This window comes from Labrus bergylta, chromosome 3 (genome assembly GCF_963930695.1).
Source record: "Labrus bergylta chromosome 3, fLabBer1.1, whole genome shotgun sequence".
Lineage (NCBI taxonomy): Eukaryota > Metazoa > Chordata > Actinopteri > Labriformes > Labridae > Labrus > Labrus bergylta.
Genome location: NC_089197.1, coordinates 30,803,104 through 30,817,501, shown reverse-complemented (window position 1 = coordinate 30,817,501; position 14,398 = coordinate 30,803,104). Strand labels below are relative to the sequence as shown.

The 14,398-nt window shown below is 39.4% G+C and overlaps 1 protein-coding gene across 1 annotated transcript in view; it reads left to right on the top strand.

Annotated features, from left to right (window-relative positions):
- LOC109989353 (CUB and sushi domain-containing protein 1) overlaps positions 1-11,630 on the top strand; it is a 197,989-nt gene extending 186,359 nt beyond the window's left edge. The window contains exons 64-69 of the mRNA XM_065953146.1: positions 312-374; positions 992-1,153; positions 2,970-3,082; positions 6,689-6,776; positions 7,031-7,157; positions 11,234-11,630. Of these exons, the coding sequence (XP_065809218.1) occupies positions 312-374; positions 992-1,153; positions 2,970-3,082; positions 6,689-6,776; positions 7,031-7,157; positions 11,234-11,393 (713 nt within the window). The 3' untranslated portion in view covers positions 11,394-11,630. The remainder of the gene's footprint in view (positions 1-311; positions 375-991; positions 1,154-2,969; positions 3,083-6,688; positions 6,777-7,030; positions 7,158-11,233) is intronic.
- Positions 11,631-14,398: the final 2,768 nt, after the last annotated feature.

The following is a 14,398-nucleotide window of genomic DNA, read 5'->3' as shown; positions in this document are numbered from 1 at the left end:
TTTGGATGTCTCATTTCTTTCCCAATTACATAATCATTGCCATATCTAGTCTCAAAAACAAGGAGCAGATGGCTGTGAATACTGAAATGTATGACAACAAAACAATCAGGTTTGTGACCTGACAGGAAACAATGCCAGATGTTTACTGCTTTGTGTTTCAATCTTTTTTTCCACCCGTGTGGATTTATTTCTTTATAAACAAATACTTTATTGTCAGTTTCATCCATCATCTATTCTCAACCCTGTTAGTATTAAGTACACTTCAATTATGATAATGGCCATGTGAGCAGAAGAACCCATCTTTGTTTCAGTCGGAGTAAAAGTCAATCCTAAAGGCAGAGGAGAGTCAGATGTCCAGAAGAACAAGATTCGAGGTATGCAAATGAAACAAAGACACACACATACATTTTCACTTCCCAGCTTACTGGATCTTCATCGTTGTGTTTTTTAATAAACCGGATTGTCACAAAGTCTTTCCCAGAGAGCAATGGCTGTTGTTTGAGGAGGTTATAATGATTGTTGACTGCAAAGGTCTTCTGTCTAGACAAGGAGTCTCGGACCAAGTGAATAAATCAAAGTAAACATTCATGCGCAACACCATGTAATACCCTGTAAGTTTTGAAGTCAGATTTGATCATCAATATGTGCATTTAGAGTAATCCAGGAGAGCGGGGTTGTGCAATCGTTCCAAGAATACTGAAGCCACTGAGTTTTGTACAAGTCATATTTATAAGCAAGGGATTCAGACAGTCTGAGACCTACCCACAAAAGCGGTGAAATATGAGGGAACAAGAGGTCAATTTGATTTGTCTGTAATTTGTTCCAGGGGCTTACATGTAACTCTGGTGCTGACCATTTTGTTTTGGTGTTTTGGTGTTTGTGCTCACACTTAGAGCCAGCAACATTAGCACCTGTGTTATATTGTTGATTGTAAAAATGTAGAACATGCTTTATATCTCTTCCTTTGTTTGTTTTTGTGTGTATGTTACAGTTCCAGTGGACGTGTTCTCTCCAAACTCGGAGTGGAGCGGTTTTTACGAGTATCTAGGGAAGAGACAAGCCACCACATTTACAGTTACTGGGTTTAATGCTACGAGCAGCAGAGTTAACGTCACACTACTGGAGACCAGCGGAGTGTCAATCAGACTGTCAGGTACAGAAAAATCAATCAAAATGTTTATTTAAGAAAGACCTTTAATGGGGCAGCAGTAAGCCTAGCCTAGCCTAGCAGTTAGTTCTTTGCATGTACAGTGTTTGTGGTCCAGATGTCATTCTCCATTCTTCATCGACCCAGTTTTCTGAATAAAGGCAAAATAAATCTAGATAAGCAAAGACTTATAAATACGTTGTTAAAATTACAATCAAACTTGATGACACATTACCGAAAACTGATTATGTTTTCACATTTCTGCATCAGTTGTTCTTGCTTTCAGAAACCTGTTATTCTTTCCCCAGAAGACACAGAACAAGTGAAGTTGATAAAGAGAATGGGTGGGGAAACTTAATTTCACTTGCTTTGTATATGTCTTACTGAGAAGGAGTTTTATAACGCCACCTTTATAATCCAGGAGTCAAAAATATAAAATGTAGGTTTAAAATGCAGTGTAAATATCATGAACAATAGCTCATCCGAGTCGTTCATTAATAGCAGGTTAATGAAGATGCACCTTTCATTCACACTTATTAATGAGGTAACAATGAGATGTGTGAGTCATTTGGCAGTATCTTATATATTACATATGTGTTGATTTTGAAGCTTTGGGCATTCACATGCAGCATGTCAGAAAATAATACACAGGAACTATAGAGCATACAATGACTGTCAAGTGATTCTTTATATCTTCAATAATTTAACATGCTATGGGCGCCTTATGGGATGTTGGACCTGCCTGTCAATTAATGTTTCTAAGCACCTTGTGAGAGTGCAATTCAGAATCACAGCAGCAGTCGAAAGGAAGAAAATTATAACCTGAGCAACACAGCCTCCCTCAGCAAATCAGGATTGTTTTTATGCATATGAACCAAAGATATGATGACATTAGTGTTTATTATAAGAAGGCACAATGCACATTAATTGACATGATCACTTGGGTCAATCATGTAAATGAGCGGGATTTAGCCTTGAAGGCAAATTGTTATTTTAAGTCCTTTGCTTTTTGAAGGTTCATGAAATGAGTACAATACAAATAAAAAAGAAAAAAACAAACAAACATAAAATAACATCAGCTCGAATACATTGTCACAACCATTAAAAAGCACATAGGTAGGAGCATAAAGAAGTATAAGCTCTGACAAAAGACTCAGCAGACAAATGGTTAAATGATATATAGAGTTCAGTGCATGAAAATGAAGCATAAAAAAAAAGATCGAGCTGCGGTCTTGAGTGAAATCCTTCAAAATAAAAGTGTTTTTGGCACCTGAGAAAAACTGTCTGACTTTCCCAGCGACACACGTGTATGTTTTGACATTTTACAATGACATTTCACAATCAATAGTTCAGCTTGATCCCAGGGTCGTGACAGAATTTCTGCAGGTGCGAGACTTGGGCTCATAAAAAAAATGTTTTCGTTTTAAATCTGTGATATTTCTCATAGACGGACTTGTCAAATCCAACAGCCGTGTTGGCACCATAGTTATCCAAGTAGAGACACGTAGCTGAAGGCTAAATGTCACTTTTTCCCCACTAATGTGTCATGTTCTCGGTAAAAGAAATAGAGTATGATAATTTGAAATGCCAAGGTGTCTACTTTTCTCTGTTTGTCACTCAACTTGTCTGTCTATCTGCCTACAAACCTTTCTGTCTGTCTTTTTGTTTTTCAACCTCCCATTGTGACTTTGCCCCAATGGCTTCCTCTTTTTCCTGCTGAATGTGAAGTCTTGGGGATTTAGATTAAAACAGGTGAGGGAGATAGACCCATTTGTTGTGCCTCCATAACAATTGCACTCTCTATATACATTTGTGAATCCAGGTACCTATAAATCGGAGGAAAACCAGCTGCTGCTGAAGGTGTACCAGGTGAAGGGGCCCACAGAGCATTACCTCAGCAAGTTTAAGAATGACAACTGGGCTATGGATGGATATGTAAGTCACCATGTGTCTCTTTGGGAATCCTCTAAATAATGATCCGTACATAAATGTGGATATTTTTGGACAACAGATTTGTTAAGAAAAGATATGAACAAGTCGTTAAAGCCAATAAACGATACATTTTAATGAATATCCCGCCCTAATGCAGAACTAATGTTGCAATGTCGACGCCGCATTACTCAGCCCCCCCACCCACTACTCGGAGAGGTCTCACGAGAGTGCTGTATTGAAATTCCAGACAAATCCGCAGCCACATTATGCAAAACAGATTTAGAAATACAAAGAGGCCTAATTAACATCTTTTCAAATAGAGGACGGATGTGGTTTAGCAAAAAGCTTTGTTTTCCATGACAAAGGTGCAGGAAATAAGTTATTCCATTAAATTATTAACAGTAGATGAAGCTGAAATAATCCAGTAAATATCTATGCATTTGCTACAATGGAAGACCGTTTCCTCTCTGATTCTATCCAACATGTTTACCGTCTTCTTCACAGTTATATGCTGTATAAGGTGTGTATGTGGAGAAAAAAAAAGGGGATACAAAAAAAGTAAAAAGGGAAAGGAAGAATAAAAACAGTCCATCCCAGACCACATTGTCCATCATTTCCATAATTCACAGAAACGTCTCGTTGTTTTTGACTGTTCTTCTAATTAAGTAGAGGGAAACTAGCTTTAATGACCATCTACTGTCACGCCCAGATCTGATAAATAATCTAAATGACATGCTCATTAATATCAGGCCGCACTTTATTGCACTATTGTGCAATATTTAGAGAAGTTTCATCAGTTCAATGTGTATGGACCTCTCAGAGCCTGTTGAGCCTTTCCTATAACGGACAGAGAGACCTGGTTGAAAAGCCACTTTAAGTCTGCATGTAGGTTTGTCTATTTGGAAGCACTGTGCCTTTTTACTGTTCTCATAATTTTGTTTGATTATCCTGTAAATAGATATAATAATAAAAAGATAATAAAATAGATGGTTCATTGTCATACTGAACCGAGTGGTTCAGTATGACAATGAACCATCTATTTTCTATACTACTGCACATAGCTACGTTTTTATCAATGAAGAAAAGCAGTCTGATAAATGTGCACTCATTTTGTATTATTTAGATAGAGCTTTAGAAATCAATGTCAACATAAATGTCTTTACATTGTTAACCAGAATAGATAAATCATAGCGGTTCAGTCGCCGCCAGAAAATCGACAAGCAACATCACTATGTGTCTATGTCAACAAGGGAACTCTGAGCTTTGGGTGGTTTGAGACTGCACAAGATTTGGTTTAACTGCAATCCGTACGAGAAAGTACAACCCCAACTGAGCGTGCCATAGAAGTGACCTTGTCCTTAAAGATTAAACTTTGGGTGGAGCCTTAGGTTACATTTTGCACATTGAATCTGACATCTTCAGATTTTGTATCTGACTGAAATACCAGCCAGCAACACTTCATATACTTTGTGCGCTTGTTCATGGTCTGTTGGGGTTTTGTTGCTCCTTTCCTGCTCATTGGGGGAAAAAAAGGTGCTATAGGAAATGTGTAGGCAGATCAAAGGAACTATACAACAACATTAGATCTGGCACCTTCACATCATCTGCGTGAGCGATCCGCCAGCAACACCTCTAGCATGCTATCGACAGTCTCCCCATGGCTGTGGTTTGCTTCTTCATGCCTGTTCATTAAGTAATAGGTGATAAAGTAAACGCGTGGGCACGGCACAGGCTCAAATAACCATCCTCTAAGTGAACTGTAAACAGAAGAGGGAGACTGGAACAGTGATCTTGCCAATAAAGATACATTTAAATGATCCAGTTTCTACCTACTTGCTAGATTGCTTGGCCGAGTGTTGAGTCTCGAGAAGAAAGATACAAAACCAGTGCCGGTGTTTATATTCAGACACCTGAATGACACCGGTTTGTTGTGTTCTAGTCATTGAAGGTCCAGAGTAAGATTCAGTTGTCTCATTTGCAAAAACCCCTAAAGTGAAGCTTTTGTCTTGATCTCAGACATTGTTGAATATCTGGACTGTTTTCATTGTAGTTTAAAGGAATATGACCAGATTAGTGCAGAAACACTATAACTCACCAGCTCACATTTTTCTGAAGTATTCAAGTGAATGCATTCTTCATTATGTGACCATGTGTCTGATGAACACTGACAGAAAATATTTAAGAACCACTACTTTAGGGGGAAACCTTACGCTGGCTAGACGCTGCTCTCTGCAGAAATTCTTCCTCACAGCAGAGGCTCGTGAGATTACTTCACTGTCTTACTGATCCAGAGAGTGAACCACTAACACCCCATCACCCGCTCACCATGAAATCTGTTGCAGTCATAATTACTGTGGCATCATACTCAGTGTCTTGCAGGGAAATTCTGGAGTGATTTGAAAAAAATAATACCTTTCAAATATTGCTACCAGACAACACTGGCGTAATCAAAGACGACACACTGAAGGTCAGGTAGCACAGTCATGGAAGAGGAAGGTGATCTGCCATGTAAATTTGTAGAGACAGTGAGTAACTAAGATGGACTTGTCGGGACGGGTAACGGTTTGCATCAGAGACCAGAAGATGGGAAGGGAGGGACAGAGTTCCTGCAAGCCATCATTTCTTAAAAAGTGTCTAGAAAGAAATGAAGGACGGAAATGAAGGTAGATGTTTTGGATTTCCTGTTCAGTGTAGACTTTTGAACTTATTCTGATATCATTTTTGAAGAAGGGACTTTTTGAAGATGATGCCTACAACTGGGAAAATTGATTACAATTTTAGTCTTAAGGACTGGGGGCAGGAAGGAGGCCTTGAGTGGGGAGGTTGTAAAAGATAGGGAGCAGGAGTGGAAGGAGGACAGAGGGAAGGAAAGCAACACTTCGACAGCCCATTCATCATGCAGAGGATGACTGAAGGAGTGGGGGAGGAGGAGAGCCAGGCTGATAATGGCCAAGTTGTGAATCCTGAAAAGCAATCTTTTTACAGTTAGAAGATGGAAGTTTGGGCCGGTCGATGTGTGGTGTGTAGCATTGCTGCTGCATTTGACTTCCATGGGAACACAGAGGGGCAGGAGGAGGGAGTGGGGACAGGGGCATGAAAAACCTGACCCCCTAACATAGACAACATATTGTGCATTTGGTGTTCCAGTGTTAAAAAGTGTTAAACATTAAATGGAAGATTGTTTTGATCATCAAGAAGACTCAGTGCTTCATTAAAAAATGAAATTTTCCGGTACAGAAGTAGAGGACTGTATAAAAGACTTACTTTTACTGTAATCCCCAAGGATGACAACATTAAGCTGACTACTTTTAGCTTGATGTTGTCATCCCTTTGCAGTCAACTCTATACGAGGGTAATTACATATTCGCCTGTCTGTTCTTAAAAATATTATCTCCCTAAACCACACCTGTCTTATGCATCATGTTTTTGACACTGTGATTATAATTCTGGAATAAGAACGTATTACTAGAGACTTCCTCTGGTGGGTTTGGTTGACAGGGCTGTATACCATCCTCCGTACTACCCCTGTGTCAAACTAGAACTTTTTACCTCAAACATGTCATACTTCTATGCAAAGAGTGTGTATTAGATATAAGTGTTTATCTTCAGGTTACAGCAGAATCAGACCAGAAGACGTTCGTCTACCAGGGGCACATTCACAGCAAAGACTTTGGCAAGTTCCATCTGACGAGGCAAGGTAGGTCTGCCTTTGACATCACCACTCTTTACAACCAATCAAATACAAATGAAAGTGAGACTAATATCTTATGTCAAACTAAATAAATTTGGATTTTATTTGTTAGTCTCTTGTAAAATAAATACAATTAGAGTAAACACTGGAAGCGAAGAGAAAGTATGCTGACTAATGATGCATGAAATAGCTAATACAAAATGTAAGGGTGGTAACCTATGTTTTCATGCATGTGGCTTTAATTCTATCTGTATCCCCAGGCCCTGTAACCATGGCAATGGATCCATCCAACCCCTACACAAACAGCAGCTCTGTGGCAGCAGCCATCTTAGTTCCCTTCTTTGCCCTCATCCTGTCGGGATTTGCTTTCTACCTCTACAAGCACAGGTAAGCTATACGCTCAATGTAAATCCATCAGAGAAAAACACAGCTGGAGCTGGAGTAGAATACCAAACAGGTGTTTGCCTTTTGACTTTGGTAGCTGTTTCTAGCATTGATGTCCTCCGTCAAACATAGTGTTCAAGTCGATGTTTAAATTGAGAAAAGGGGAAAAATGGTGAAGTGAGTTGATCTTAAACAGGTCTACTAAATAAATAAGAAAAACATTCATCCTAAAAGATTTCCTTGTGCAGATATAACTTCTTAATTTGCAGTTTTTTATAGGTTCATTATACATTTGAATTCTGCCCCACATATTCGTTACTTTCTGTATCAAATTCACTAATTCCATCTCCTTGAAGCAACTTGTCTCTCTGGGTTGTATTTTGATGACCATCTTATTACTTCTAGCTTGTAAATTTAGTGGAAAACAATGAAGCATCTCATTCTGTCAAAGTCCAAAGTCTGTAGTTTGTTTAAACCGCTTGTGTGATGGGAAGATACACAACACAATAAGAATCACATCAACAGCAATCTAACTAATCTGAGTAATAATGAACTTCTGTTTGAGGATGAGATCGTTTAATTATTTTGCATGTAAGATGAAAAATTTGTTTTTCTACCTATAGGCGCGGTCAGACAAACTATTAACTTGTCAGCTTACATTTTTGACATGGCCAACCTCACACTTACTTCACAATGAGGGGCTTTAGCGTGAAGGGAATGATTAATCATTTCTTTTTCTTTGAACATATAATTAGTTGTCTTCTGTATTAAACTCATTTGAGGAGATGGCTGATACACTTTGGTTTTAAACTATTGAAATGTATTATGAGTTTTTATATTCACAGACATACCTAAACATAGTTTGAGCTCTTAAACTCCAAGTGCAGCATAAAAGTGAAATCTGAGCGACCATGGATATTAATTATTGAAAGTTCACAAAGCGGCCAAAGATGCCAGATAAGTGAGAAATTGGGGGTAAAATGTTATCAATAAATGTTCCTGTTCAAAACGTGTGCTATACACTACATCTAAGGGATAATCTGACTCCTGCACTACATCATTCAAAGTTTTATGAATTCATCAAACTAAAGTCACTTTTAATCATTTATCTGTTCATTTTTCATTTATTGCAGCTGTAGGCATCAGTACATACATCATAATAAAGTGACCTGCTGTTGTTATGGAAACACAGCATGACTGTATTTCACATACTAGATAGTCCTGTGCTTGTATCTGTTCTGACTAGTTTGTACAGTGAATCCTTTGAATATTAAAATGATGATGCCATGTGCAGCTCCATGCAGATTTCCACATACGCATGTTGAGAGTACATCCACACCAACAGAGGGTTTTACTTGAGACTTGCTTTTACACCCTGCTTGCATTGTTTAATGCTAGTTGATGTATATTAAAGCTGATGGTTGTATATGCAGGACATTGTCTGCTGACACAGATGACAATGAGAGACCAAAAGACACCTGGGGGCCTGGCGGCAGGTAAGACTGGCACCTGTCATGCATCTGGTTTCAAACAGCAACCAGACTTCCAGCCGCCGCCACATCCTCCGTCGAAACTCGCCGTTCCTTGTTTTTTTTTGTTTTTAGATTCTTTTTCATGCTGTTAAGTAAGGCTGCACTATTCTTATTGTCTGAACTGAGCTGAGTGATGTATGCTGTCGTGAATCATTTATGAAATTCTGGAAAGTTTTACTCCTTACTTACTAAGACCAAGATTTGAAAATGAATTCAGAGGTGAATCAAACAAGGAGCTCCTTTAAATCAGCAGTAAGTAATCTAATTAAAGCAGTGCAGCCATACTGTGTAATACAGCAGTCATTTGAAATAAGACAGAGGGCTGTTTCATTTGCCTTTTATCTCATTGTCATCTCTCTGTCAGCATGATGTCATCAAGAACAAATGCTGTTTTTTGCCCTTAACCTTCTTTACTTTCATGCTGACTTAGCAAAGTTAACTTTACTACACACCAACTAATAAAAATGCTTAGCCCAACATTTTTGCCAACCACTAGAAATAGAAATGCTTATCTATCGCAATGGTGATAGCGTTAATGGGAAACTAAAAACAAGGTGCGAGTGTGTGCTCGGTAGTTTCCTCCAGTTTCAGCCCATTCGTCTGTACAGTTCCTGAAATACTGTTTTAGCAATTATGTGTGCTGTTTTTAACTCCACCAATAAAATTAACTTACTGCACCTACACTCACAACCAGAGACAAGTGCAGCGATTTGAACCTCTGCCACACAGGGAGGTCTACGGTGTGTGTTGGTGTGTGTGCAGTTTTGTAAAGTAATGGGTTGAGCATGTAGGGTAGGCTTAGTGGCTCCCCAGGGTTGTCTTTCTACCAGTGCTCACACACAAGCACACACACACGCACACACACACACACATGCACGCACACACACTCTTAATGAGGTCAGAGTCAAACAGCGTTTCAGCTGCAGCACTCCTCCCTGCTAATAGTTCCACAGGGTTTGGGAGTAAGTGATTATATCTAACTGGATTATAGGACCTGATTATCCAAAAGTGTAATCTGCGACAAACAGACAAATTAGGAGGGAGCAGTTATATTTCACTGTGCATCCTTTTGAACCCTGCAGTAAATTCCTTAAAATACTCATTCAGGCATTTGGAGCAATAACATATTCTTTTGAACTAGAACCATTAGGTACCATTTGCAGGATGATGGCAGGTTGTACGCATTCACACATTACAGCAGCAGATGGGTTCTCGGGTGCAGAGCCACTGAAGCAGGCAGTTGCTATGGTTGGTGTTCTTACTCCTGCCATAATTTCCCCTGCAATTTGTAGATTTTTCACCAGAAAACTTGAACTAAGTTTGGGCCTATTAATCTGAAGGGGGAAATTGCCGACCAGCATGTCTAACAAGACAGCTTGAAGGACAGGGAAAGATATTAAAAGTGAACTTTCTTGATGAAACGTTGGTTGCGGAACTAAGTGAGACTCGGACAAACATTACCAATATTATATTAATTGTGAATCTATAATGCTACATCCATGTACAGTTTTCGCTATTGCATAATTAGAACCAGAATATTCTGCGTTTTCAAATGTATTTTTTAAAATTACACATTCTTTCTGTTGCTTTGTCTCATATCATTGACGTTTAAAATGTTGCATACAGTCTGCCTGAATATAAAATATTTTTACTGTTCACACAGATAGATAAAGTCAAACTTTATGTGTGGACTTAAATGAGACCTGTTATCTTGCAGTCATTTCAAAACTTTTTTGCATAAAGCTTCATAAGGGGATTATAAAAATTGGGGGCAAAATTGCACAAGAGCCATCAGACACAGAGTACATTAGCATCTAATGAGAGTCAGGTATCTGGCCACCTGACAAATGCAATCTAATGTTTCCTGGCCCTTTGGCTCTGATTTGATTCTCCCAACTTCAGCTGCTAAATTGCTCCACTTTTTCCCACCAGTCACTGATTCACCAATTCTGTTCGGCTCCTTTCTGTTTTCTGCTGGCAAAGTAGCATACACCTGTAAGTCTATTTGCCAAAAAATTTGAACAAGTGAGCAAAATGCTGCATAGAGCTACAGTTTTCTCTGGCTGGCTTCAGCCCTGCCTGTGACAAACTACGAAGGAACTGAGTCAGTTACAAAAACAAAATTAGGTAACTTAAGCTAGTGTGTGTAGAAGATTGAAGCGACTAACCTTTTCATTGAAGTTTGCTGGTTGCAGCTAATACACGTGCATATTTAAAAAAAGAACATCAGCAAAAATAACAAGGAAACTTCAAGGCAAACGTCTTTGATTAAATCCAAATTCCTTCATTGTCATTGCATGCTCATGCCGGACCTTAAAAACAAACAAACTCTATTGCAGACATCAGCACATATTAGCAATTCAACCTTGCCGTTGACAAATTTCCCTGAGTTTGTGATTTACTAATCCCTTTTTGCTTCAGTGACCTCCTCTCTTTTGCTTGTATTCTGTTTGTTTCCAAATATAATACAACATTTTGTAAAGTTATCTAAATGAAACCAAAAACCTGTGCTCAACACCAGTTTTTCCTTCTGATTTTGTTTTTCAGGACTCGCCCCAAGGTCCAGTTCAATGGCTATGTAGGCCATGAGAGCACCAATGGCCAAGCGTCGTTTGAAAACCCAATGTATGACACCAACATGAAACCTACTGAGGCTAAGGCAGTTCGATTCGATACCACACTAAATACAGTCTGCACGGTAGTATAGTCCAACATACCTACCACTACCTACACGGTGGTTTAGGTCAAACTCCCTGTCGCAGTCTGCGGAATGGTTTGACCAAACAGAGAAGAAGAGACTTATGATTTGGACTTGTCACCGTGGGCAGTCTGCGCTGTAGCTTGCTGGTCGTCTGTCAGCATAATCTGCACAGTGAAGCAGATCTGTTCTCCCTCCTACCTGAACAATGGCATCCCCTTCCTTTGTATTCTGAAAGAGTCAGAACTACTAGAAAGGTGACAGAAAATGGCAACATCAAATAACATGAAAAACCATTGTTCAGGAGATCAGTGCTGGGACCAGAATTCTTCTTGAGCACTGTTGCTATTCAGACAACCACAGAATAATGGTTCAACTATTTGAACCTCTTCCAAGGTCCAGTGCCTGTTTAGGTAGGCAAAGTCAACCCAACCTCCCTATGGAAAGGCCAGACACAAATGGTCTCCAAATACCCTCGCTCCAACCTGAATAATAACCCCCAGCCCCATGCCAAATTTTCAAAGTGGTATAGGCTTACTTACTCCCCTGCTGCAGGCCAGACAGGGGTACCCTACCCAGGGTTATACCCTCAGGGGAAGCAGGTAGACTATTCCACCCTTTAACCGACTCAAGACATCACATAACACTTGGGTGGTTGCTTTGTCACCACAAAAAAAACAGAATTTGTGCTGGACCAAAACCCCCCCACTGGACTTCCATCACACTGATCTTGATAGTACTAGATCCTGATGTAAAGACAGCTCTTAGAGTCTGTTTTGGTAGAATCTAATATTGATTCGGCAGACTGCAGTGAAGTTGACATCCAAATGCAGTCAATGCAATGGCTCTTCCAACCAGTCTTATTCCTTTAAAGTATCTGATAGTCTCATCCATCACTGGCTACTAGTTTAAAATGCATACTAGTAGTGGTGGACCAGTGCTACACAAACCAGTCAAATACCATCTGCAGATGTTTAAATGTCCGTACCCTGCTTGGAGATTTTGTTTGATTATATGAAGCAGGACAATCACAGAGTTGGATAAGTTGAGTTTTCAGTCAGTATTGGATTATCAAATAGGTCCCTGTGATTGTCTTTTCTTTCTGCCTGTTACTGTATTGCCTTTCTATGACAGTGTCTACCTGCAGTATTTGGCAATGTGTTCACCACGAACATACCAAATCAAGCATTTGCAAATGCTTTTGTTCCCAGGTTTAGTACAACAACCTGTGAATTGCTCTAGATGAGATTTAGAGAGTTTCCAATATTCTGTTGAGGTACTTCACACCTAAAATTGGTCCTGTTCACAACTGTCCATGCTTGCCCATGTTGGCAGACTGTGCTGAACAAGAAAACAAGACATTTGAGTTGCTGGGCTGGTGTACACAATGGACTGGTTTCCAGAGGCCTGTCTAACACAATCAAAGAATCGGGCAATGATTCTTGTTCTTGGACTAGCCAGCGTTTTGTGCTTGGTGGCTGAACAAGTGGAAGCCTGGAGGCAATAAGCTGTCAAGATCTTCGACTGCTGCAATCAGCTGTGGCCAAATCCAGGAAATGATGTGTCTTCTTGTAACTCTGGACAGGATTATCAGTCAAGTGATGACTGATATTTTTTCTACAGTATACTCTCCAGCCACAAAATCAGAAATAGATGAAGAGATTAACACACAGAGTGTTTGACTGACAGATATTAGACAGACAAACACAGACAAATGGACGGATAGAAATCTGTGAGTCGTGCTGGGAGAGAAAGACAAGGACAGGTTGCTATGGAAACAGAGGCTAGGTGTCTCTGAATGTCCCTCCGACATTTTTCTTCAGTGAAGATATTGATGAACAGACTCAATGTTCAAAAACCCAGTGGCCCCATGGGACTTCCCAAACCACTGCTGCTGGGGAACCCCGAAATATAAACTTTATATAAACTCTTAAACCGCACAAATTTTGCACTAGTGTGTTTTTCTGACTGGGTTATGAAAAAAATGAATACTTTTTGGGTCTGAAATGGGTTTGAAAATGAGTCATTCAAAAAAGAGAATTTTATTCAAAAACTTCTATCTTTAAAGAGACAACAAAATGAATAAATACAGGGTTACAGAGTGTTTGTATATACACATTTATATTTCACACTCCCTGTTAGCAGTGACCACATGCTATTTTGTTGTTTATTTTTGTCGCCATGACAACATGCTTGCCAACGAGGAAGTTGGGATGAGATTGCCTATTGACCTCTGAGCTTTTAGTGTCTGAAAATGACACCAATTTGTTGTCTTTTCTAGAACAGTGGCTGTTTCTGAAAACTCATACTGGATACTGTTACTATACAGAAAAATAAAAAGGGAAGGCTCACATCTAAAACATTCAATATGGCCTACCTGACACTGGTGCCACACTGCTTGTTTTATTTACAGCCGTTAAACTTGTGTTCTTTGAAGATATTAAAACGGTACTCAAAGATAAAGTAATTATCTCAACATGAGTTTATTCATCCAGTTGATCACCTCTAGTATAAGACAGTGTCAGCTTTCAGAAACAACATGTGACTGTTTCTCTAACTCTTCAAAAAGATGTGTTGCAAGTTTCCACAAATGCTCATATTATGATGCATTGTCCTCCAATTTGACATTTGACATTTGTGATGCACATGATCCTATTGGGACACATCTCTTTAAAGAGCTCACAGTTTACGTGTGATCTGTTTGAGAAGTGGTGACTTAAGACAAAGGCCAAACAGATTCAGTATAAAGACAACATGCACAATTATTGTTGTTGAGAGTTATCGCCCCACCGAGCCGCTTCATTGTTTGAAAAATACCTCGTTTGCAAAGAGATAGTTACATCCTGCTTATAAATGCTGGAACCTCACTGCTACAAGTACACAAGCTTTCCTGGTATTTTAGGTCAACATATCCACCAAACACCCATAAGTCTGCCGAATCCAAGAAAATTCACTGGCTTCAAATCACTTGCCAAGCTTTCTTGCAGTGTTCTATTCTGAATATTTTTATTTTT